This window comes from Marmota flaviventris, chromosome 1 (assembly GCF_047511675.1).
Source record: "Marmota flaviventris isolate mMarFla1 chromosome 1, mMarFla1.hap1, whole genome shotgun sequence".
Lineage (NCBI taxonomy): Eukaryota > Metazoa > Chordata > Mammalia > Rodentia > Sciuridae > Marmota > Marmota flaviventris.
Window position 1 is genome coordinate 204276502 of NC_092498.1, and position 25719 is coordinate 204302220.

A 25719-nucleotide genomic window follows, 5' to 3' on the forward strand; every position below is an offset into this window, starting at 1 on the left:
GGCTCAATGGTGAAGTGCCCCTGGGTTCAATCCCTAGTACTAAAAGAAAGAAAGAAAGAAAGAGAAAGAGAGAAAAAGAGAGAGCGAGAGAAAGAGAGAGAGAGAGAGAAAGAAAGAAAGAGAAAGAAAGAAAAAAAAGAAGTGTATGGACTGGGTATGGTAGTGCATGCCTGTGATTTCAGCTTTTCAGGAAACAGAGACAGGAGGATCACAAGTTCTAGGTCAGTCTGGGGAATTTAGTGAGATCTAGTCTCAAACAAAAAGGGTTTGCTGAGTGTGGTGGCACACACCTGCAATTCTGGTGACTTGGGAGGCTTGCCGCAGTCCGGCTGCAGCAAAATAACCGGGGTGGGGGGGGGGTTGGGGGGATGGGTGACGAACAACTTGTGTAGATTGATACAGCAGGAGTGGGAGCCTATTATTGTAGGACCGGAGGGGTATATATACATTACACACAGCTTATCTTAATTAACATAAACTAGATACAGCAGTCAACCAATAAGGAATCTCCACACTTAATGGCTCGCTGGCTTTACTTCACAAACCACTCCCTCTGCAAAATGCCAGGCGTCATCTTGACTTGTTTACAGACTCTAACAGAGGCTAAGGCAGGATAGCAAGTTCAAGATCAGCAATTTAGCAAGACCCTGTCTCAAAGAAATTAGAGGTTGAGGCAGGAGGATTGCAAGTTTGAGAGCAAGGCCCTAGCAATTTAGTGAGACTCTGCCTCAAAATAAAAATAAGGAAGGTCTGGGGATACAGCTTGGTAGTAAAGCTCCCCTGGGTTCAATCCCCAGGATCTCCAAAGGGGGTGCCTAGCACAGATGTGTTACTGACTACCATTGTAATCAATACTCAGGCCTCAAGAATGATAATCACATTCTCTGCCACTGAACTATATTTCCAGCCTATGTCCTTTTTCTTTTTTTTTGGTACTGAAGATTGAGTGCTTTACCCCTGAGTTACATCCCCAGCCCTTATTTTGAGACAGGGTTTCCACTAATCCTTGTAATCCCAGCCTCTGAATTGCTGGGATTACAGGCATGTGCCACTGCATTCAGCTATCCGCTGACCTTTTTCTTTCGTTGTTTTTGAGATGGGGTGTTGCACAGGACTCCTGTCTTCCTGAGAAGCTGGGTTTATAGGCACACACCATACCTGACACTAATACTTTTTATATGCTTTAAAATATGCAGAGATATCTGGCTTGGGTGTAGCTCAGTGGCAGGGCACTTTGCATAGGAGTGTTCTACTGTTGAGCTACACACCCGGTCTTAAGGGAAGGTTTTTTTTTTTTTTTTTTTTTTTTTTTCATATTGGGGAGTGAACCCAGGGCCTCAACACATTCTAAGTCAGCACTCTATCATAGAGCTACACCCCCCAGTCCTTTTTTCAAAGTAGGGAAGTAGGGTCTCTTTGTCTAGGGCAGGCCAGGTGGCACACACATGTAATCCCAAAGGCTCAAGAGGCAGGATTACAATTTTTTGGTGTGGGGGTACTAGGGATTGAACTCAGGGGCACTCGACCACTGAGCCACGTCTCCAGCCCTATTTTGTATTTTATTTAGAGACAGGGTCTCACCAAATTGCTTAGCACCTCGCTTTTACTGAGACTGGCTTTGAACTCATAATCCTCCTGCCTCAGACTCCTAAACCACTGGGATTACAGGCGTGCACCACCAATATTACAAATTTGGAGGCTAGCCTGAAAAACTTAGTGAGATTTTGTCTCAAAAACAAATGTCTGGGGTTGTGGCTCAGTGACAAAGCACCCCTGGGTTCATTTCTTTTTTTTTTTTTTTAAAGAGAGAGAATTTTTTTTAATATTTATTTTTTAGTTTTCGGCGGACACAACATCTTTGTTTTTGTATGTGGTGCTGAGGATCGAACCCGGGCCACACGCATGCCAGGCGAGCGCGCTACCGCTTGAGCCACATCCCCAGCACCTGGGTTCATTTCTTAGTACCAAAAAAAAAAAAAAGGCTACAGTATGCTTAAACTTGTGGCCCTCCAGCCTCTGCTTTCTGAGTAGCTAGGATTGCAGGTGTGTACCACTATTCCAGTCCTCTACTAAGTTTATATATATATATATATATATAAAATATTTGTACTGGGATTTAACACAGTGGTGCTTAACCACCATGCCACATCCCCAGCCCTTTTAATGTCTTATTTAGTGATAGGGTCTTGCTAAATTGCCAAAGCTGGCCTCTAAATTTTTAATATATATATATATTTTAATTATAGGTGGTCACAATATTTTATTTTTATGTGGTGCTGTGCTGAGGATCAAACCGGGTACCTCACCCATGGTAGGTGAGCGCTCTACCTCTGAGCCACAGCTCCAGCCCTGGCCTCAAATTTGAGATCCTCTTACTTCAGCTTCCTCAGTTGTTGGAATTTCACCACTTGCAAATTAATATACCCATTTCACCTTGACAACATGAACCACATTTGTTTTTGGTCTCAGGATACTAAGTAGAGACTGTTCCAGTCAATTCTGAAGTTGGGCTGTTATCAGAGCCTTTGTTTTCAGGAAATGTAGCTGCTCCACACACTGGTATTAAAGTGTAGTCCCAGAAATACATGGGGAAACGATCCCTTTTAAATCCATCAATAACAAGGCAGAGAGTAAGGGTTCAAGATCACTTTATTTTTAGAGCCTGCACCAGTTGGTTAACAATACTAGGTAAACTGGTACAATCTGAAAGCCATCCCCCCTTAAGGCATTCAACCAACAGAACACCTACAAACAAGATCAGAGACCAACTGGGATGTATCTTGACATGTAAGGGAAGAGGCCTTCCCCCATTCCCCTCCTCCCCACATATTTTCCAACAAGATTGTTTTATATCCAAATGCAACTCAAACCCAAAACAGCAACTAGTCATCTCCAATATCACTGATTCCCTCCCCACCCCCAGAATAGGAAGCAAAGGTAAGAGGGGAGACTGACTCTTTTTGTAAGAGAATCCTGGCTATACCCCAATGGAATGATGGTAAGGAGGCTGGTGCTGGAGGGTAGGGATGAGCAGGCACCAAACAGGCCTGTGTAGAATTAAGGCAGCCCCAAGGCTCCTTGGATGGGAGGTATTCTCTTGAGAAGACCAACACTTCCATGGGGCTAGATAAGGACTAAGTGGTGATGATTCATCATTCCCTGTCCCTTGAATTAAAACATGATAAACCCAGAAAGTTTTACCTTCAAAATCCACCAAGCTCCCTCCTGAGAACCATTTTATAGTTATCTGTATGCCAGGAACCACTCCTTCCTCCTAACACCCAGGGGCTCTTGCCCCCTCCCTGGGGTGGCCCATCCAACACTGATTTGATACTCCTTGGTTCATAAAATGACTTTTTTTTTTTAATTAAAAGTTACCAGAGAGTATCAGAGTAATAGGACACTTAATGGATATGTCCCTTCCCCATCCTATGGAGCCCACCCATCCCCACCCTTTACCCTGGATACCTACACTAAGACATTCCAACACAGGCCTGGGGGTGGCCCAATGGAAGCTGCCTGAAGTGCTTTCCGGACTGACTCCTACACCAGTCAACATCACAGGGAACTGGGGTGAGGAAGAGCAGGAAAACACCTCCCCCGCATATAGATTATAATGCTCAGAGGCAGGTCTGGGAGGTTTAGCTTATATCTTGTAGCCAAGCCTGAGTCCAGTGCCCACTCCCACCAGTATCTCAGTCCTTGACTTAATAGCAGCGGCCCCAGTATGCAGTGCCTCCTGGGGGTGATGAGCTCCTAGCTCTGTTGTCCCACAACTCAATAGGTTTACCTTTTCTTACCCTTCCCTTCTTTTTTTTTTTTTAATTAAAAGCTGAGGTAGTCCCTGGGATGATAAAACCCTACCTAGAATGGCAGTATTTCGACTTAATGAAATAGTAAAATAAAAGTCTCCAGGAGTTAAAAAAAAAAAAATTGATGAAGCTGAATAAATTAAGATACGGGTTATCCCATAAAGATCTTTCCTTCCCAGGCTGTCTTTGGTATTTGGCCAGCAGCATTTCTGTTTGTGTTACTTCTTCTTTCCCCTCCTCCACCCATCCCCTCATCAGAGAAGCCCAGAACTCAATAAGGCCCCAGTTGCTTCATCCATTTGTAGGGAAAACAACTTGAAGAGGAGATAGGACTGCACTATGGCACAGCCTTGGCAGACAGTCCTGATGAGGAAAGAGAACATCTTATAGGGATAGAAGAGGTGCAGCCTCTTCTGGGCTCCAACCTGGGAGTGTGGGAGGTAGGTTTCAGGCACGATGTCCCAGGCTTTCTCTCCAAATGTCACACAGCTGGACCCTTTGCTCAAGTTTCTTTGCAGCAAATAGATGAAAGGGGGAGGGAGGCCCAGGCTGCTGCTTTCTGGTGCCAAAACTTTCAGAGCTTCTTCAGACGACTATACATCTCCCGTTTACTCTTTTCTCCTGCCCAGGTCCGGCTCTTGGTGCGGAACTTCTTTAAGTCTTCTTTAAAATCCTCATGGTGCATGGGTCGGTAGCTGGGGGGCTCACAGTAAGACTAAGGGGACAGGAGAGGATGAAGTTAGGGAACACTTGCCCCACACTCATATCTGGCTCCATCCCTGCCCAGAGCTATGAGCTTGGAATAGCAACGGAGATGCTGGTAGTGCGTTCTACAGGAGCCCTCTGTGCAGGGCAGATACCCAACTTATTCCCAGGCCCCTGGCAAGACACAGTGATGACCACCAGACAGACCCACTGGTCCAAAATGGGGGTGGGAAACAGGCCCCCCAGAAAGCCCATCTTACCTGGCATTTCAGGAAGAACTCCTTGTATCCCCCCTTCAGGACATAGAGCTCAGGGTAGTGGAGTTTGGGGTATTCATTACCAAGCCGATCTCTCTCTCTCACATACCGGCACCTAGTAAAAGGAAAAAAAGGATCAATGCAAGGTTATCCCTACTAATATAGAAAAACAGAAGACAATGCAATAAAAAGCAGTTATACTTATCTTCCCAGCCTTATTCATTTATTCCTAAGATAAAATGTTATCTAGTTAACCAGTACCAAACTATAAGTTCCTGACCACATGAGCACGTACAGTTAGTACTGGTAGATGGTCTCTTCCCCAAGCCTCTTTTCTCCAAACATTCCTAGTATCTGACCCTGCCCAGCATCTCCATGGACACTATGTGTGGCACTGGCTTCTGAGCCAGCTTGCGCAACATGCTCCTTGACCAGTCTCCTTCATTCATCTATTCTCTTAGTGGGATTCTCTGTACCCATGCCTTTTGAATAGGTTAGGCCTACACCAGCCACGGGGCATCTTCTTGCATCCAATGCTTTGAGTGAACACTGAATGCTTTTCTCCTACTAACCTCATCTGGCTGGTAGTTCTTTACTGCCCCCCCACCACCCGCAGGAAGCTGCAGTCCTTATAGCATCCTGCTTTTACCCTTATGTTAGCTCCCTCCCCACTCTGGCCCCCCTGCTGTTCTTCCAATCTGCCTGGGAGGTCCCATCTGGCCTTTTTTTTTTTTTAAAGGAGAGAGAGAGAATTTTTTAATATTTATTTTTTAGTTTTCGGCAGACACAACATCTTTCTTTGTATGTGGTGCTGAGGATCAAACCCAGGCCGCACGCATGCCAGGCGAGCGCGCTACATGTGGCTTGAGCCACATCCCCAGCCCCCCCCATCTGGCCTTAATTTTCTCTGAAGCACCTTCTAACATAATGCACAATTTATATATTTGTTAGATTGTCTCCCTTTTGTCTACTTGGAAATGAACTTAAGTCTTGCTCAAATATCACCTTTTTGTCGTTTTGTATTATTTTTATTATTATTATTTGGTACTGGGAATTAACCAGGGGAGCTTTACCGCTGAGTTACATTCCCAGCCCTTTTAAACTGGGATTACAGATGTGCACAACTATGCCTGGCTGATTTTGTATTAATGAAGGGCAAAGGGATAGCAATGTGGATTAGTGCTTGTCAAGAAGGTACAAGATCCTACTGAGCCTAGTAATCCTGTAATCCTGGCAACTCAGGAGGCAAAGGCAAGAGTATTACAAGTCCAAGACTAGCCTGGGCAACTTATTTTCTCAAAATAAAACAGGAAAAAAAAAAATTAAAAGAGCTTGGGATGTGGCTCAGTGGTAGAGCACTAGCCCAGCATGTGTGAAGCCCTAGGTTCAATCTCTAGTACTGCAAAAACAAAAACCAAATAAACAAAAACAAAAACAAAACAAAAAAAGATTGGGGATGTAGCTCAGTGGCAGAGTTCCCTGTATTCAATCCCTAGTATTTTTTTTTTCCTTTGGGGGGTGGGGACTGACAAAACAAAAAAACCAAAACAAAGTCCTTATCCTTAGGAGACAGATGCCTGAAAGACCTGGGGAAATGGCCATGTGTGTCAAGTTCCTATTGTGCATATTAGGAATATATGCACTCAAATTTGGTAAATATTAGCAACTGATGAAATCAGGTGAAGTCTATGCAACTACAACCTTTGAGCTTTGAAAAGATTCAAAATAAACAGGGTGCCCAGCTAGAGGTATTTATCAGTGGTAGAGCATTTGCCTAGCATGTGTGAAGTCCTGGGTTTGATCTCTAGCACCAAAGGGAGGAAAAAAACCAACAACCCAAAGTGGCATGAGAATGTGGCCCTATCAGAAGTTTATCCTGGGCTATTGTTGAAGCTGAACCCTCTGCTCTACCTCTCTCTAACCATATGTCCTTGTTTTCTTAGGACTTAACATGATCAACTTATTTCTCTCACCACTGTGACCTCCGCTGCAGCAGGGTCCTTGCTGATTTTGCTCACTGTTGTATCTTTACTACGTTATATTGGTGTTTTTTATTTTGAAACAGGGTCTCACTAAAGTTTGAGGCCAGCCTCAAACTTGTGATCCTTCTGTTTCTTCAGCCTCCTGAGTCACTGGAATTATAGGCATGAGTCACCACATCCCTGTTGCTGGGTTTTTATTGCCTCAGATGCCTGCCACATTCCAGGCTTCCAATCCTTTTTTATGCACTCCTATCATCAAATGTTTTAAAGCATTATATTGAATTTTTTAAAAAAATATTTATTTTTGGGAACTGGGATTGTGGCTCAAAGGTAAAGTGCTCGCCTAATATGTGTCAAGCACTGGGTTCGATCCTCAGCACAACATAAAAGTAAAATAAAGATATTGAAAAAATAAAATAATTAAATATTTATTTTTTAGTTGTAATTGGACATAATACCTTTATTTATTTATGTTTATGTGGTGCTGAGGATTGAACCCGGGGCCTCGCACAAGCAAGGCGAGCCTCTACTGCTGAGCCACAACCCCAGCCCAATCATATTCTACTAAGTTGTACAGCAAGAACATCACACTTTCATGTTATTTGCATAAACAACAATCACTTGAAGGATGTCATGAGACCAGCAGCCCCACAGATAGAACTAAAGAGAGTAGGAGAGCTGGGTGTGTGTTGGAGTACACCTGAAATACCAGAAATATGGGAGGTTGAGGCAGGATCAAGCACCAGCAACTTAGAGAGACCTTGTCTCAAAAAATAAAAAGGGCTGGGGATGTGCCTCAAAGTTAAGCACCTCTGGGTTCAATCCTTGGTACTAAAGAGACAGTGCGGAAAATTGGAAGAGCCAGTATAGAGGACCAACAATAAGCCACTCAGGAAAAGAGGTTGGATTCATGGGAAATACTCCCTGGACAACACTAGCATCATTAACAGTGATGGACTGAAACAGTCTGAAAATCCTCTGCAACTGAAATTAGGTCAAGCCTATAAATTATACCCAAGGAGGCTGTTCACAAAAGGAAAAAAAAAAGGTCAATCGGCTGCTAAATAAGAAAGAATTTAGAAAAACAAAGGTTATATATAATCAAAATGGTTCAAGTGCAAGCCACACACCATGTCCCACAAAACCAACACGGGGCTTCTGTCCTGGAGCCTCATTCTGTGCAGTACTCACATGCGTGGGCCTCTCTCAGAAGAAAATTCACAATGGAATACAACGATGACACGTTTGCCATCTGTAGGTACAATGGGCTTCTTGAGTAAGTAGTCTTCAACTTCTTCTTCCATGTGCAAGTTCACTGCACCCTATAAAGGCACCAGATGCCATTAGCATCTGCATGTGTCATCTTGAAGTAATAGTTCTTGAGACCAGTTTGTGGTTTTACAAGTCTCTTGACACAACAGTATAGTAAACCACCTGGTCCTTATATCTTAATGGAGCTTCATAGGCCTATAGAATAGTAAGATACATGTAGACTGGAAATGGGTCACTCAAATTCTGTTATATGACTTATAAGTATATATAAATTTGGAGACTTTCAAAAGCCATAATATAGTGGCAAACACTAATATCACCTTATCACTATTTTAGTTCCATTCTTCCTGGAAATGTGTCCCCACATGTCCCCCTACCAGGCAGCTTGAATGAACTAAAAACTCAGGAGACCTGGTTCAGATACAGGGCAAGTTGGTTCTCCTAGTCAGGAGCCCAAGAGTGTTCATCATAGAACCCTTTAAGGTCCCCCTGAATGGCCTATACATCAAGGTGTACTACCTGAAAACTGCCTTAAGAGTGAGGGTATCAGGGACAAAATAGAGAGAGCATCTGCAGCTTAAGTGGTAGAGAGTGGAATAGTACATTCATTTGGTATATCAGGAGTCAAGTGCCTTTCACATACACTTTCTTTGTAGGCTGAGGCAAGAGGATTCAAGTGCAAAGCCAGCCTCATCAATTTAGCGAGACCCTAAGCAATTCAGCAAGACTCTGTCTCAAAATAAAAAACAAGCCAGGCGCAGTGGTGCACGCCTATAATCCCAGTAGCTCAGGAGGCTAAGACAGGAAGATCATGAGTTCAAAGCCAGCCTCAGCAAAAGCAAGGTGCTAAGCAATTCAGTGGTGTATGTATGTATGTGTGTATAAAAGGCTGGGGATGTGGTGGCTCAGTTAAACATCCCTGGATTCAATCCCTGGCACCAAAAATTAATTAAAATCACAGATTTCGCCTATGGCTCCTTCTATGCTCTCTCGAGATAGCAGAATTCAAGAATTCATACCTTGATGTGGCCTCCCTCATATTCATATGGGTATCGGCAGTCAATGATAACAAACTCCTTAATGACACTGGCAAACTTGCCATTTAGAACAGAGGCCATCTGTGGAGAGAAAGATTAGGAAATCAATTTTGCTGTCAGGAATAAGAAGATCTAAATATCCCACATGTGGCAGGTTCGAAAAAGATAACTTACAATTTCCGGAGAAATGTATTTTAAATCTTGATGCTTCCCAGACACTGTATGAAAAAGATAACCCTTAAAAAAGAAAAAGAAAAAAGATATTTATCAAATCTGAAAGCCTTTAAATATTACATTTATATTGCGTCCTGGTAGAAGGCAGCTTTAATTGAACAATAAGTATAGGCTAAATATGTAATTATTCTTCCAGGCATTTCATTAACATCTTTTTTTTTAAATTTATTTTTAGGTGTAGTTGGACACAATCTTTATGCTAAGTGAGTCACAATCCAAGCCCTCATTAACATCTTTTTTTAAAAAATATTTTTTTATTTTAGATGTTGATGGACCTTTATTTTACTCATTTATTTATATGCGATGCTGAGAATTGAACCCAGGGCCTCACACATGCAAGGCAAGTGCTTTTACCACTGAGCTATAACTCAGAAAATTAAATGTCTTGCATTTAATTTTCACACAAACCAATCCAGTGCATTATTCCAAAGTTCAGACCTTATCTGAGCAGTTTATCTAAGGGCACCCAACTGGTAGGCCAGATGTGAACAAGAAGCCTTAAGTAACTTCCATTTCCTCCTGCTTTTGTCAGGAACCCTCATTTAAACCAGAGTGAACAGCACAGAAACACAGGGAAAGGACTACTGCCTCACTGAACTGCTGAGCACCTGTGAGGCCTTGCATGGTGCAAGGGAACAGAAAAAATGTGACTCGGCCCTATCTCAAAAGGAAGACAAGTACATCAGATTATTCAGTTCAGCTGGCTGTAAGAACTCATCTACTTTCTTGGTCATGCACAGCCACAAGATAATTAACTCCAAGTTGAAGGCTCTACAAGTGAGGATACACCTGTCTTTGCTTATTCTTCCCTTCAGACTCCTTCCTGTTCCCTCAAAACCCATCTGGGCAAAATACCAACAGCCCAGGGCCATATCTCCCAATAACCTAGCTAAGACAAATCCCTTTTTTATTATTTATATAGCCTACTGCTTTCACCTCACTGACATTTACTTCAATCATGTGGTACATGTGTTAGGTCTCCAAACATATGCTAAGTTCTTTTAGGGAAGAAACTAGGAATCTATACCTAACACATTAAGCACTTCAATAAATATTAGATTAGCTAACTTAACGAATAAGAGATTGATCGGGCAATCCTCAAGTCAAATATGGTTAAACAAGTTGCTGCCAACATATTCCCTATGCCACCCTTGTATTTTGTTACAGCTTAAAGGCAGAGAACCCTCCCTCACAATGCTTCAGGTCTTTACCCTCAAAGGCCATGCTTCTTTGAGAAAAGAAGCAATTCAGTCTCAACCCATAACTGTCCCCCCTCCTCCTGATGGACCTGAGGTGCTATACCACTGACCTACATTCCCCACTCTTTTGAGATGGGGATCTTGCTAAATTGCCCAGGTCTGGAACTTGCAATCTCCGGCCTCAGCCTCTGGAGCAGATGGGATTACAGGCTTGTGCTACCACACACCTACTAACACTACTTTCTGAGATAACCTTATAACATGCATACTTGTAGTGAGGCTATAAATTTATTTCTGCTCCTGATGCTATTTTTTAATGAGATACCCAGTTCCCAAAGAGTCTGATCTTTGAGTTGGAGTCAAGGTGACTCCCTATTTGAACCTACTGATCAGCACTCAGAGACCAACATGTACCTGATTATGAGAAACCAAGTTAATTTCCTTTGCTTATATATTTTAATGTCTCCTTGAAGGCACCCTAGGAACCACCTTGGAGAGGCAGAAAGGCTGGGTAAAATCCTAGGTATCCTCCACCCCTTTATCCCTCAGCCACAGCAGCTCTGCTTGTAATTACCTTGGAAAAATCTCCTATAAGGTCCCTTGGGTCATTGTCCAAAATGTTTTCAATGGTCCCTTTTGGGGAAGGTGCCAAGGATAAAGACTGGTGTAGAATCTGTAACAAATCAAAGGTAGAGAATGAAGCCAGGGTTCTGACTGGAACATTCACCTGGAGCATGACAAAGAGAAGACTTAAATTAAAAACTTTTACTGTTGCCCAGCTGTTATAAAGTACCCCATTTCTATACCATTTGAAGGCTTCCTTTATTAGCACTATCAATAGAATTTGGGAACTTGTATTTCTTTTTCTTTTTTTAAATATTTTTTTTTGTTGTAGTTGGACACAATATGTTTATTTAATTTTATGTGGTGCTGAGGATCGAACCCAGTGCCTCACACGTGCGAGGCAGGCACTCTACCAATGAGCTACAGCCCTAGCCCCAGGAACTTGTATTTCTTTCCCCACCTTCACTGGATATCAGAGGGAGCCTGCTAAACCAGCTTTATAGAGACCACAGCCTCATAACATAAAACTCAAAATATGTAGACGATAATTGAATCCTGACTTACAAAAACAATAGATGCCAACACTAGAAGCATATGTTGGAATTATCTAACAAGGATTGATTTTATTTGTTTTGGTTTTGGTACTAGGGATTGAACCCAGGGATGATTTACCACTGAGCGTCATCCCTACCCCTTATTTTGAAACAGGGCCTTGTTAAATTGCTGAGACTGTCCTCAAACTTGTGATCCTCTTGCCTAGAGCCTCCCAAATGGCTGGAATAATAATTTGACAAGGATTTTAAAGCAGTCATCTTGAGCCAGGCTCAGTAATATACACCTGTAATTCCAGCAGCTTGGAAGGTTGACCACAAGTTCAATTGCCTCAGCAATTTAGCAAGGCCCAGTCTCTAAATTAAATATAAAAAGGGGCTGAGGATGTGCCTCAGCAGCTGAGCACCCCTGGGTTCAATCCCTAGTATGAAAGAGGGAGGGAGGAAGCAGTCATACAGTTATCTTAAAAATGCTTCAGTGACACATTCCTGTAATTGCTGGTACTTGGGAGGCTGAGCAGGAGAATCTCACAATTGAGGCAACTTGAACAATTTAGTGAGACCCTGTCTCAAAATGAAAACTAAAAAGGGCTATAGGGCCCAGGGTATAGCTCAGTGGTAGAGCATTTACCTCGCATGCACAAGACCCTGAGCTTGATCAAAGAGTGTGTGTGGGGTTGCGGTGCGGGGAAGCCTCTGGGGCTGAGGCCATAGCTCAGTGATAGAGTGCTTGCCTAGCAAGTGTGAGGCATTGGGTTTGATCCTCAGCAGCACCACATAAAAATAAAAGTATTCTGTCCATCTACCAAAAAAAAAAAAGCGCCTCTACAGATAATTAAAAATAATATAGACACACTTGATATAAATGAAAGCAAAACCAAAAACATATAGTCTGTCAGGTGTGTTGGTGCATGCGTCTAATCCCAGCTACTTGGGAGGCTGAAGCAAGAGAATTACAAGTTCCAAGAGCTGCCAAATAAAAATTTTAGAATTAAGAAATACTGTATCACTCTCCTAGGGAAAAAAAAAAAAAAAGAACCTGTACAACTAACCTCCTGGGTCTTCTCTGGACTAGCTACCACTTCAGAATTGGTTCCAGTCATGCTCTTCCTCCGTTTTGTATTACCACGTGGAGATTCTTCTTGAGATCGTTCTGTTCTCTTCAACATTGACCGAGTGCGAGTGCTGGAGCTACACGGGGAAGGGGAGTCAAATGGCTTGCATCGATTGCCCTTAGAGAAAAAGAGACACAGCCATCTTTCGTTAAAATCTGTTATCTTGAATGGCCCTTAAATCAACAGCTTCCTGCGATGGTAGAAAATTAATCCTGGCCTTGCATGGTGATGCACACCTGTAATACCAGCTACCTAAGAGGCAGGAACTGGAGGATTATGAGTTTGAGCCCGGTGTGAGCAATACAGCAAGATTCTATTACAAACCAAACCAAACCAAACCAACCCAGTGGCACACATTTATAATCCCAGTGACTCAGGTGGCTGAGGCAGGGGGATCTCAAGTTCAAGGCCAACCTCAGAAACTTAACAAGGGCTTAAGCAACTTGGTGAGACCCTGTCTCAAAATAAAAAGATGTAGCCCAGTGGAAAGCACCTTTGAATTAAATCACCAGAACAAAACAAAACCAACCCAAAATAAGGAAACAGACATTGTCGGATCATCTGGCCCCAGAAACTTGTAGGGCCTAGCACATGGACCTGGTATTAAAAGAATATGTATTCAGCTGGCGCATGGTATGCATAGATTACTATACTATGCATACCATAGTATAATCCATAAATGGCCTTAAAGCTATAGTTCAGTTAGGTGTGGTGGCACAGGCCTGTAATCCCAGCAAGTCAGAAAGCTAAAGTCACAAATTTGAGGCCAGACTCGGCAACTAGTGACACTGTCTCAAAATAAAAAAGGACTGGTAATATAGATTAGTGGTAAAGTACCCCTGGGTTCAATTCCCACCCCCACCCCACCCCCCAAAAGCAAATCTGCTACAGTTCTTTTTGGAATTACATGTCTTTATATGTTTTACAGTATAGTTCAGGTCACTGTCAGTTAAATGATCTAAGAAAACCTAGTACCTTATATTAAAGACTTGAGATAGCTAAAGTGGCCTAAATACTCAATATTCCCTCCAGACACATCAGAAAAACTTACAATATTTGTAGTTCTTCTCATGACAAGGGGAGCTGTCCAGAGGCTTGACATGCATGATGGGGTCTCCTCATCATTCTAAGAAAAGAGGAAAAGTGATTTTATTTTATTTTTTAGAGAGAGAAAGAGAGAGAATTTTTTAGTTTTCGGCAGACACAACATCTTTGTATGTGGTGCTGAGGATCGAACCCGGTCCGCATGCATGCCAGGCGAACATGCTACCACTTGAGCCACATCCCCAGCCTGGAAAAGTGATTTTATTTATAAAAATTTTAATTGTAGATGGACACAGTACCTTTATTTTATTTATTTATTTGTTTGTTTTTATATGTTGCTGAGGATTAAACCCAGTGCCTCATACATGTGGGTGAGCACTCTGCCACTAAGCCATAACCCCACCCCAGGAAAAGTGATCTTAAATAGATCCAATAAAGATTAACCTTAGTTTAAATAGGAGGCTGAGGCATTACCTCCAGTTCAAGGCCACCCTGGGCAACTTGGGGGGATCCTGTCTTAAAATAAAAAGGCCTGGGCTAAGTAGCTCAGTGGCAAGAGTGCTTGCCCAGCATGTGCAAGTCCTTGGGTTCATTCCCCAGTCCTGCAAAACAAACCAACAAACAAAAACCAAATTGACTTGAGTAGAAACTTTTTTTTTTTGACACTGAGGATCAATTAATTAGATATCCAAACAAACTAAAAGTATCTCTGATGAGGACACTTGAGGAGGTCCTTTCAGCTTCATGCCACCACTTGGCAGCTAGTCCTACACTGTCCTTAATTCATGTTTCTCACACATAGATTATTTAACTCCTTCAGGGGAAGGAAGACCATATGGATGTCTCCTCGGGGGTGGTTAGAATAGGTAGGAATTCAATCTCTCTCTCTTTCTCACACACAAACACACACAATTGGTACCTTCAGATTGTCTCCATCGAGAAGGTCCATGAAGCCATCATCTTCATCAGACAAAGTAGCTTTCACAGGTGATGAAGGCATAAAAAGAGGAACAAAATTCCCTGGCTCACTGGTCTCTTTTTCATTTGAGGAAAGCTAAAAGACAAAATTTATGGGTTATAAAATAAACAAGAGCTTGCTGTTTGGTTGAAGCAAGATTGCCAGTTTGATGTCAGCCTTGGCAACTTAGCAAGACCCTGTCTCAAAATAAGAGAGCTGAGGATGTATCTCAGTGGTAAACGGCTTGCCTAGCATGTGTAAGACCCTGGGTTGAGTTTCCAGTGTAGAGAAAAAATAAATAAAGCAAACAATAAACAATACTTAAAAACAAAAAAAACAAAAAAAACTCACAAATCATAAATCTACATGCCAGAGAAAAAAGTTTATAAGATATGTTTTTTTCTAACAAGGCAATCCCAATGCTAAGTTTTTTTGTGGGTACCAGGGATTGAACCCAGGAGTATTTAACCTCAGAATCACATCCTCAGTCCTTTTTATTTATTATTTTGAGATAGGGTCTCACTAAATTGCTGAGGCTGGCTTTGAACTTGAGATCCTCTTCTCCCAAGCTGCTAGGATTACAGGAGTGTGCCACTGTGTCTGGCTCCAATGTTAAGTTCTAATACCCTCAAGAACCAAATCCCGGGCTGGGGATGTGGCTCAAGCGGTAGCGTGCTCGCCTGGCATGCGTGCGGCCTGGGTTCGATCCTCAGCACCACATACAAACAAAGATGTTGTGTCCGCCGAAAACTTAAAAAAAAATAAATAAATATTAAAATTCTCTCTTTAAAAAAAAAAAAGAATATTAAAAAAAAAGAACCAAATCCCCTTGGAGCATGAATGTGTTAGTTCTTTAATGGCCCTCCAATTTTCTGAGTGGTCCATCCATCCTGCCTACAGCTAGCCTACTCTGGTTCTGACAGTACATTGTCCACTCCCAGTATAAATTAAGCTCTGGGCTATCTGTGGTCCTACCTAAGTATACACGAGCTTACCCTGGGCAAACTGGCAGTTTTTCAGCCAGCAGACCTCAGGGGTAGGCAAATTTATCATGGAATGGTACCTTCTGAAAGCTCACACTACTGTGAGGCAGGTTCTGGGATCCCTAGGTACAAAGATAATGTAGAAAAAATAGCCAAATCTCTTGACAAAACTGTGTTCTTTCCATACCAAGAAGCTATTATAAGGAAAACAGATGAAGGTGACTAAAAAGGAATACCCCTGACACAACCAAACCAATTAAACTAGCACTTGCTTTCTTTCAGTTTGCATCCTCAGCACTAATAATTAGGGACGTCCAAGTGACCACAGGGAATCCTGGTAGTTTGGTCCCTAGCACACACTAAAGATATTTAGCCTTTTTGTTGTTATCAGGGATTGAACTCTGGGGCACTTACTACTTAGCCACACCACCAGTCCTTTTTATTTTTTTGTTTTGTTTTGAGACGGCCTCACTAAGTGCTCAGAGCCTCACTAAAAGTTGCTGAGTCTGGCTTTGAACTCACTTTCCTTTTGCCTGAGCCTCCTGAGCTGTTAGGATTACAGGTGTGTGCCATCATGCCTGGCTAAGATATTTAGTTTCTGACACCCATATATCAGCGTTATTGTGTGCTTGGGAATGTGAGATTTTTGTCAAACCGTGGTTGATGAGCTATTTGTGTCCTTTGGCTAATCATCCAACCTAATAGTACATCCTAACCTGCCAAATGAGGTAATCCCAACTACTTTTCAAGCTTATGAAGATTCAAAACAAAAACATAAAAGAGTTCTTTGGAGGCTGGGATTGTGGCTCAGTGATAGAGTGCTCACCTAGCATGCATGAGACATTGGGTTTGATCCTCAACACCACATGAATGTAAAATAAAGATATTGTGTCCACCTAAAAAACAAAAAAACCCTAAAGACTACTTTGTGCAAATGCTAGACAGAGTCAATACTGGCCCCAAACCAGAACTTCAGGCCACAAACCACACCAGAAAACAAGTTCCCAGAAAAACCCAGAAACCTAATATGGTCACTTCGTTTAAATTGGGCCTCTTCAGTGTAGATTCTGTCAGCTGACCCAATTCAGGTCAACAATAGGAAACATTTTTTTTTTTGGTGTGTGTAAAACTGGAGATTGATCCCAAGAACACTTAATCACTTAATCCTCAGCCCTTTATATTGATCTTGTTAAGTTGCCCAGAATGGTTTTGAATTTCTCATCTTCCAGCCTGTCTCCCAAATAGTTGGGACTACATGCATGTACTATTGCACTTGAGCCAACAGTAGGAAACTTTAGAAGTAATAAAGTCTCTACCTGGAAAATAAAAAGCCCTGAAATAAGTGGCCCCACAAACTGCTAAGCAATCTGTAGATGATGGGTTAACTGAACTCCTTTTTTTTTTTTTTTTAGAACAGGGGCTCACAAAATTGCCCAGGCTGGCCTTGAATTTGTGATCTTCCTGCCTCAGGTTCCTGAGTAGCAGGGATGACCATGCTTGGCAGCATAATAGTTTTTTTGTTTTGTTTTTTTTTTTAATATTTTTTTTTTTAATTTACATTTTAGTTTTCGGCAGACACAACATCTTTGTTTGTATGTGGTGCTGAGGATCGAACCTGGGCCGCACCCATGCCAGGGGAGCGCGCGCTACCGCTTGAGCCACATCCCCAGCCCCAGCATAATAGTTCTTAATATCTCAACTCGAAGCAGCCAAATACTTACTCCAAACAAAATCATTCTTTGGAAAATATCTTAGTACTTAGGAAGTATTAGGAAGTCTTATAAAAGAGCAAGTTTTAAGTAACATATAATCTAATCCTACCATACATACAGTAAGCATCTGGGATGCTACCTGATCAGTTTCCCAGAATTGGCAAGGACAAATATTTCTTGCACAAGCCCACTAACAAACCATCTCCCACTCTTACTTCTGCCAGTCTGTTCTCTAGCTACAGCAAAAATATTAAAAATGTTTGACAATCTGGTTAATAAAGACAAAGTCAAGGGTGCTTTTTTTTCCTTTTAAATACTGGGGATTGAACCCAAGGGTGTTTCATCACTAAGCCACATTCCCAGCCCCTTTTAATCTGAAAGCTCAGTTGCTTAGTTGCTGAGGCTGGTTTTGAACTAGCGATCCTCCTGCCTCAGCCTCCCACGTCTCTGGAATTACAGGTGTGCATCACCATGCCCGGCAAGAGTACTTTTTAAATTATCTCTTCCCCTCAGGAATTCCCCTGAGAAAGCCAGAGCACATACCATCCGAGCTGGGGCAGAGTTCTGCCTCTGTGCGAAGAGATCTTTACCCTCCTCAAGTCCATGAGAGTGCAGGCAGCCACGAGATGCAGGTCTTATTGGCTTCTTAAACTCAAAGGCTTCCTGCAAGACAGTATAGTGGAGACATCTTCTACTGTCTACAATATACAGCTCTAGGGCTCAGCTATAACTTGGGAAGCCAGGCAAGGGAGTGGGTACTGATCACTTTTGTAACTGACTCCAAAACAACACTGAATCTGTTTAAGAGTTCAGGGCTGTCAACAGCTAACTTCTAAAGTAGCATCTTGGGCTGGAAGTGAACTCAGTGATAAAACACTTGCCTAGCATGTATGAAACCCTGGGTTCAATTCCCAGCACCACAAAGCAAATAAAAAATTCAGCAGCATCTTTTTTATGTCCTACCTTATTTCCTAATATAGTATCTGCAAAGAATAAAAAAATACTACAAATGATAAGCTAAATCAAAAACTTTCTAAAATCTAAAGCAATGGCATTATAGTATAATTGCCTGTGAGCAGAAGTCAAACTTTTCACCTAGGATTTATATTTTCTACCTCTTCCTACCACTGAGACAATTTTTTTTCCTCTTAAAATTAGTACTGCATTCCAGCTGGATGCTGTAGTACCTGCCTGTAATCCCAGTAATTTGGGAGGCTGAGGCAGGAGGATTGCAAATTTGTGGCCAGCCTAGGCAATTTAGCCAGGCCTTAAACAACTTAGCAAGACCCTATCTCAAAAAAAAGCATGGGGATATACCTCAATGGTTAGATGCCTCTGGGTTCGATCTCCAGCATACCCCCACCCAATAAAGAAAAGAACTTATTATTAAGTGCTAAAAGAGGTAATAGTAATATCTCAGTTATCATCATTGATGACACAGAGCTAAATACTGTCTGTACATTAACTCATTTAACCAAATACATGATTCTCTCCCCTTTTACAGATAAGAAAACTAGGCCTTAAAGTTTAAATGGTATGACCAAGATACTGAAGCCAGGCAGGACAATTTAAGGAATCTCTTTAACTGCCACCTATACTGTCGTTCCTTTTAGAACAAACTCTAGGTAGGCAAATTCTATGAGAAGCCAGGTTTGGTGAACCAGGTGTCAGTAGTTTGAGCCTGGTAAAAAGCACTACACAGAAGAAGCAAGGCACTGCTCCAAGCACTCAAGGCAGGAACCCATTTTCATATTCTCCTTCATGATATATTCTAAGTGGATAAACAGAATTATGAGATTTCATGGAGGCAGTTGTTTTTATAATAAATCTGCAGGATCAATCAAATATGGAAATACAGTGAGAGAAGGCTGACAAAGAAAACCAGGCCAGGGTACAGCTGGGCTTTTGGATGAACAACAAGTTCACTTTCCAAGCCACTATTTCAGTTACTAGGATTCTCTAGAACTTGTTGACCCTCATCTTCTAAATAGTTATGAGCTTACAACTCACCCCAGGGTCAGGGCAAAGAAGGAAGGCCTGGGAAGACTGTTCCAGATAAACTATTTGTGGGTCTAATTACTCCCGAGAGCTATCATCTGAGCAACATCTACAGCTTGCCAACTACCATTTTAAATTCTCCACATACATAATTTTATTTAATCCCTTCAATGGAACAAAAAGGTATTGCTACTATTATTTTATATAAAAAAACACAAAGAAGTCTTAAGAGAGGTTGCCAAGGTCACACAATTAGGAAGAAACAAGATTCAAGCCCACATTTCTCTGATTCCAAAGACTACACATGATTTTGAACAGGTTTATTTGCAGAAAATAGCCCCAGTCATTTCTCTTGCAAGCTGCTGACACTTGCAGGTTTCACCTCTATCCTGAGTTAGTACATTGATGCCACACTCACATTTTCCTTGTTTTCATCCTGGTCGATGAGCTGAAAGATGTCATGGTCAAGAGAATCGGAATGGCTTCTTTTCAGAGCTGGGCTACATCCCAAGAACTTCAGCTATTGAAGTTTAAAAAAAAAGAGGAATAGAGTATGTAAAGAAATATTCAATGGAAAATTCATTTTTTAAAAAAAATCTTTTTCTTTAGTTGTAGATAGACACAGTACATTTTACTTTATTTTTATATGGTGCTAAAGATCGAACCCAGTGTCTCACACATGCCAGCTGAGCGCTCTACCACTGAGTCACAACCCCAGCCCCAAAATTCAGTTCTTAGTGTGGTGGCACATACATGCCTATAATCCCACTGGCTGGGGAGGCTAAGACAGGAAGTTCATAGCCAGCCTCAGCAAAAAGCAAAGAACTAAGCAACTCAGTGAGACCCTGTCTCTAAATACAAAATAAGGCTGGGAATGTGGCTCAGTGATTGAGTGCCCTTGAGTTCAATACCCAGTAATGTGCCCCCCCACCACAAAATTTTCCATAAAAAGAACCCTTCCTGGTTTTATAAAACCAGAAGACAAAGTTCTCAAGAGGCTGCCATTGCTGAAATTGCTCTAGGCAATGTCTTGAGTTCTTATGAGATTACAGAAAAGCAGTATTCACTTCCTAAATTGAAGACTCCTATCAAAGTCAAGCTGGAAGCTAGGGGATAGGTAACAGGTTTTAGTCTGAAATAATGGAACTTACAGGTAGGGAATTTATTCTCCTCATGGGATTTTCAAGGCTGAAATGAAATCAGACGGTAAAGATGAGAATTAAGCAAGGAAAGTGGTATTCATAATAGCAGATTTTAGCCTTTACTTTGAGGAGGGGGTTGACACTGATTTTAGCCTATACTTTGCAGAGGGGGTTGACCAAACAGACTCCCATTTTAAGCAAAAGATAAGAAAAGTCCTGAAGCTTTCTTGCTCCTTAGAATCTTAGAGCTTCCCAAAATACTTGTAGCCTTGTAGGTAAAAAACAAAAACCTGGACTTCTCTTAAAATATTCATTGTCTTAAGGCTTTAATGCCAGAGGGAAGAGCAAGTGAGACCCAAACAGAACACCTAAATTACAGCTAAAATAATGGAGGGCAAGTTCAGAAAACTGCTGACACAAATTCCTCATTTTCAAGATACCAGATTATTTCTAAGATCCAGGTGTCTCACTAGGAACAGCTAACCCTAGGGCTCTTGTCTAGAGTATAAAAAACTTCATTAATTTTAACCCCCTAGGCCAGGTGTGGTGGTGCTTGGGAGGCTGAAACAGGAGGATTGCAAATTTGAGGCCAGCCTCAACAACTCTGCAAAGCCATTCTCAACTCAGTAAGACCTTGTCTCAAAATAAAAAATAAAATGTGCCAGAGATGTGGCTCAGTAGCTAAGCACCCCTAGATCCAATCCCTGGTTTAAAAAAAAGAAAGAAAGGAAAAAGAACATTGAACACTGAATACATACTTTTCTTTACTGTCTAATGGCCCAGGAGAATCTAGACAGAAACCTGTGAGAAATAAAAAAAAATTTTTTTCAGGAAACAATGCACAAAACACTATTTTGTTGTTAAAATAAATATACAACATTTAGTATATTCACTAACCCTCTTCTCCTACTTGTGAATATTCCTGAGAGGAATAAGACCCCCAAGGAGAGAGATGGTCAAGGTGGCACAGGCCTATAACCTCACTCCTCAGGAGGCTGAGGCAGGATGATGGCTAATTCAAGACAAGCCTGGGCAACTTTGTGAGACCCTGTCTTAAAGTACAAAGAGGGTATACTTCTGGATTCAATCCCTAGGATAGGGAACTGTGATTTTGGTTATTCAGATGGAGGTGACCCACACAATCTTTTGTGAGTTCCAACCAAGGAAAGGATAAAACTTTTCTGGAATAATTATTATTCAAGCATTTTTGTGTGGTCAACTCATATGCCTATTTTGGGTATGAAAAATACAATCATTTTTCATAACATCTAAGGCCAAGTATTTGTTGCCTTTAACAAAATGATACTAAGGTCTCCATATCAAAGGCAAGTGGGGAACACACACTGCTTAGCATTATTTATATGTCAGCACATGTATTATTGCTCCTGATATTCTTGCTTGCCTCAAGGCCACAAATAAGAATCCTATCCTGGGTTGGGACTCAGTGGTAGAGCACTTACCTACATGTGTGAGGCATGGGGCTTGATTCTCAGTACTATAAATGGTCTCACTAAGTTGCACAGGTTGGTCTCAAATTTGTGATCCTCCTGTCTCAGTCTCCCAGGTTGCTGGGATTACAGGTGTGCACCACTGCACCCTGCCTATCTCCAGTTCTTAAGAAGCCTATACAGTTTACATTTTAATAGATTTCCTCTTGTGGTTCCCTAACTGGAAAAATCCACACCCCAAATACTCTTATCAGTATAATAATATTAACATTATAACTCTTATAGGTATAATCCTGCAGAAACATGTATTTATGAAGTAGAACAATATGCACTGGCACATTTCCTCAAGGCAGGATTTCTGGAATGATTCCATTATACTTAACTATTTGACCCCTGTTTTTGTCTTCAATTTTTTATTGGTACATTATAATTACACATAACAATGGGATTCATTGTGACATATTCAATTATGCATAAAACAATTTGGTCAATTTCATTCCTCAGTAATTTCCTTTCCACTTCCTCTCCCTGTTCCCTTAATCTACTGATCTCCCTATTTTCCTGAAATGCCCCCCTTTCCTTTTTTCTCTAGCTCCCACATGAGAAAATATACAACCCTTGACTTTCTGAGTCTGGCTCTTATTTCTCTTAACACAATCCTCCATTTTCTATAAATGACATCATTTATGGTTCTTTATGGCTGAATAAACTCTGTGTGGCTGTCTCTCTTTGGAAATAGCTCACCTTCTTTGTGTATTTCTTGTATTACTCCAAATGAGTCTCTACTGAGAATGCCCGTATTCTTCTTGAATATGTATCTACTTTTCTAAATAAACCTGTCTATGCCTTTGAAGGGAAAAACCCCAATGTGTATATATACATTTTCTTTATCCATTCATCTACTGATGGCTTCCTAGGCTGGTTCTATAGGTCACTTTAAATTGTGCTGCTATAATTCTTTAAGATATACCAAGGAATGATATAGCTGAGTCATATGGTAGTTCCATTCCATTCCTAGTACTTTGAAGAAACTCCACACTGATTTCCATAATGGTCATACTAATTAATAATCCCATATTAATTGTTCCCTTTTCTTCACATCCTTACCAGCATTTATTATTTACATTCTTGAGAACTGTCATCCTGACCCTTTATTTTAAAAGTTTTTCTGAATGCCACTTATAGTCGGTATAGTGAATTTTACTCTACTCATCCTTCAGGAGTGAACATACATCACTCCCTTGAAGATACCAGACACTAGTTTCTCTTAACAAACTGCCTCTTTAAGGCTTCTTTATGGTTCTGAAGTGTTTGTCACCCAATGCCAAGACTTCTCTCTGTATTCACTTAACTTCTCACAAAAGTTCTGGGGTGAAAGGATATATTTCAGGAAATTCCCAACATTGCTCACCACACAGCAGACAAATCCTACATGTTTGGAAATCAAAAGCATACCTGAATCAGTTGATTCAGAAGAACCCATTCTCTGTAGACTGCTGTTATTTCTCACCTCCAGTGGCTGCTCATACTCACTGAAATCAAAAGAAATACTTCCAAATGAGTAATGCATAAGACATAATTAAAAGGTCACATAAAGGAAATGGGACATGAAGCAGCCAGGCTGCCTCCAACCATCATCACTTCTAAGCCAGGACTCAATCCCCTCTTTGCCACCCAGAATACCCAGGTAGCACTTGAGAAAAGAGTGGACGCGCTTGGCTCTGGGACACATTGTAGGATGTACTGACTATGGTAAATGAACATTGGGATATTTTTCCAAATGAGTTTATAGTCGAGGTACTGTGCTAAAAGTAGGGACGAACAGGGCAGGAGTCCTTGCTTTTCACAGGTTGGGGAAACTATAAGACCTAAGTAATTACAAAATGAGACGACCAAGATGTGAGAAAAGCAGCTTTGCCCGAAAACATTGTGGGATGCATTTTTTTTCCCCTCGCTGTTAAGTTCACAGAACTTTCTAGTATGGAAAGTTTAGTTAAAAAGCCGGGCTTTAGAAAAGCAGAGGGGATGAACAGCAGGAACGTGTAGGAGCCAAGGGAGTGCCACGATCCCGCACAAATGTGGGGAAAGAAAATGCCACGTCTTTTTGTTGAGAAGGAACAAAGCTCGCAGTAAACCAAGACCCTGCGCAGCGGTTCAGGAAAGGGTGGAAGTGAGGCCGGAGGCCCGATTCTCCTCGTGGGGGAAGATCCCAAAGAGCTTCCTGGAACAGGAAATGGAGGGCTCGGAGCAATTCAAAGGGATGAGGTGGGAAGCCAGGCCCCCGGCGGGCTGCTGGGCAGGGGGCATCCCTGGCAGTCCGGCCCGCCTCTCCGCCAACATTCTGCCGGGGAGGGGCGCATGGCGGCCCCAGCCGGGCCCCGAGCTGAGCGCCGGGTCCGCAGGTACCACCCTCCCCGCCCGGCCTCTCAGGGGCGCCGCTCGCCGGCCCGGCTCACCTTCCCAGTCCCTGCAGCTGGTCCATGGTGACCGTCAGATTGGTGACAGGAGACAGGCCATCCGCCGCCGGCGCGCCGAACAGCGCTTTCGAGACCGGCTGCGGCGCGGGCGGGGGACTGCAGGCGAAGAGCAGGCGACGGCGGTGCGGGGGCTCGGGGCCCAGCTCCATGGCGGCCCCCGGTCTCCTAGTGCTCCCGCTACGACTCCCTCCGCCTCGCCTGCCCGCCCGCCCTGCCGGCACCGGCCTCGGCCGCGCGCCCCGCGTCGGCGCCCGCGGGTCAAACACAAACACGACCCCGCGGTTCAGGGATACGGCTGCCGCGGGCAAGTGGCGCGGACGGGCAGACGTCTGGACCCGGCAGGCGCCAGCCACAAGCACGGGTGCTTCCCTCACACCCCGCGAGGCCGGCGGGCGGGTGGGCGCCGGCAACCTGAAGATTAAATCCAAACAAACTCTTCGAGTCGAGAAGGGGGAGCGGGCAAGAGCCGCGAGGCAACGGCCCGGGCCCACACTCTCTTCGCTCTTCTCTCACCCCCTTTGCCCAGTCCTGGGTCGTAGAGAACTACACGAATCAGTAGCTCCCTCCCGGGCTTTCGCAGCCGAAGTGGCTTTCGCGGTAATAGCTGGCCACTGGGACCACCGATGCTCCGCCCCTTTCCTAGTTGGCGCCAAACAGAATCCACCAATCAGTAAGTATCTTATTTTCCTCACTCCTGAGTTGCAGCCAAGCTAGACCAATGAGGAGAAGAAGATAGCGCCTCGCGGGACTCCGCCCGGCCACCCGCTCTCAGAGGGGGTGGGGCTGAGCAGGTGGGTGGAGTCGAAGTTGGATGGGGCGCGAAGGTCAATGAAACTCCCAGCAGGACCTGCGAGATTCTGGCGGCGCCGGAGAGGCCCTCCTGCCCTGGTGCACGCCGGGAAGCGTAGTTCCTGTGCTCTCAAGGGGCAGCCTACCCGCGAACCACCCCCACCCCCCGCCCCCCGCCCGGTCCTGCAGTCCCCAGGTGTGGGAAGCTGGGGCGGGGCAAGCGGTCCTCACAGTCTAGAGGCCTCCGCTGCGTGAGCAGCGCTTTGGATTCCTCTTTTCTTCTCCAGACCTCTATGCTCCAACTTTATAAGGAGGAGGGAACTGAGTAACCTCAGCACCAGACCCTTGCCTCCAGTGCCCCTCTGTGCGCTGACAGCTCCGCCGGCACTCAGGCAATGCGGACCTGAGCCCATGAAATGGCCCACGCCCTCCCCCAGCAG

At 43.1% G+C, this 25719-nt stretch overlaps 1 protein-coding gene across 2 annotated transcripts; it reads right to left on the reverse strand.

The window, feature by feature from the left end:
• Positions 1 to 2631: 2631 nt before the first annotated feature.
• Positions 2632 to 25056, reverse strand: Cdc25a (cell division cycle 25A). 2 transcript variants are annotated; one of them, XM_027932418.3, is made up of 15 exons: positions 24470 to 25056; positions 23469 to 23545; positions 21324 to 21366; positions 20575 to 20611; positions 19842 to 19943; positions 17969 to 18088; positions 14692 to 14826; positions 13780 to 13854; positions 12666 to 12845; positions 11073 to 11171; positions 9240 to 9302; positions 9048 to 9146; positions 7948 to 8078; positions 4778 to 4889; positions 2632 to 4527 (listed from the first exon to the last, which is right to left on the reverse strand). In XM_027932418.3, exons 1-15 carry the CDS (start codon positions 24637 to 24639, stop codon positions 4387 to 4389), a joined length of 1584 nt encoding a protein of 527 aa, XP_027788219.2. In that variant the 5' UTR covers positions 24640 to 25056; the 3' UTR covers positions 2632 to 4386. The 2 variants fall into 2 exon arrangements, with proteins under 2 accessions (XP_027788219.2, XP_027788220.2); XM_027932419.3 differs by lacking the exon at positions 17969 to 18088.
• Positions 25057 to 25719: the final 663 nt, after the last annotated feature.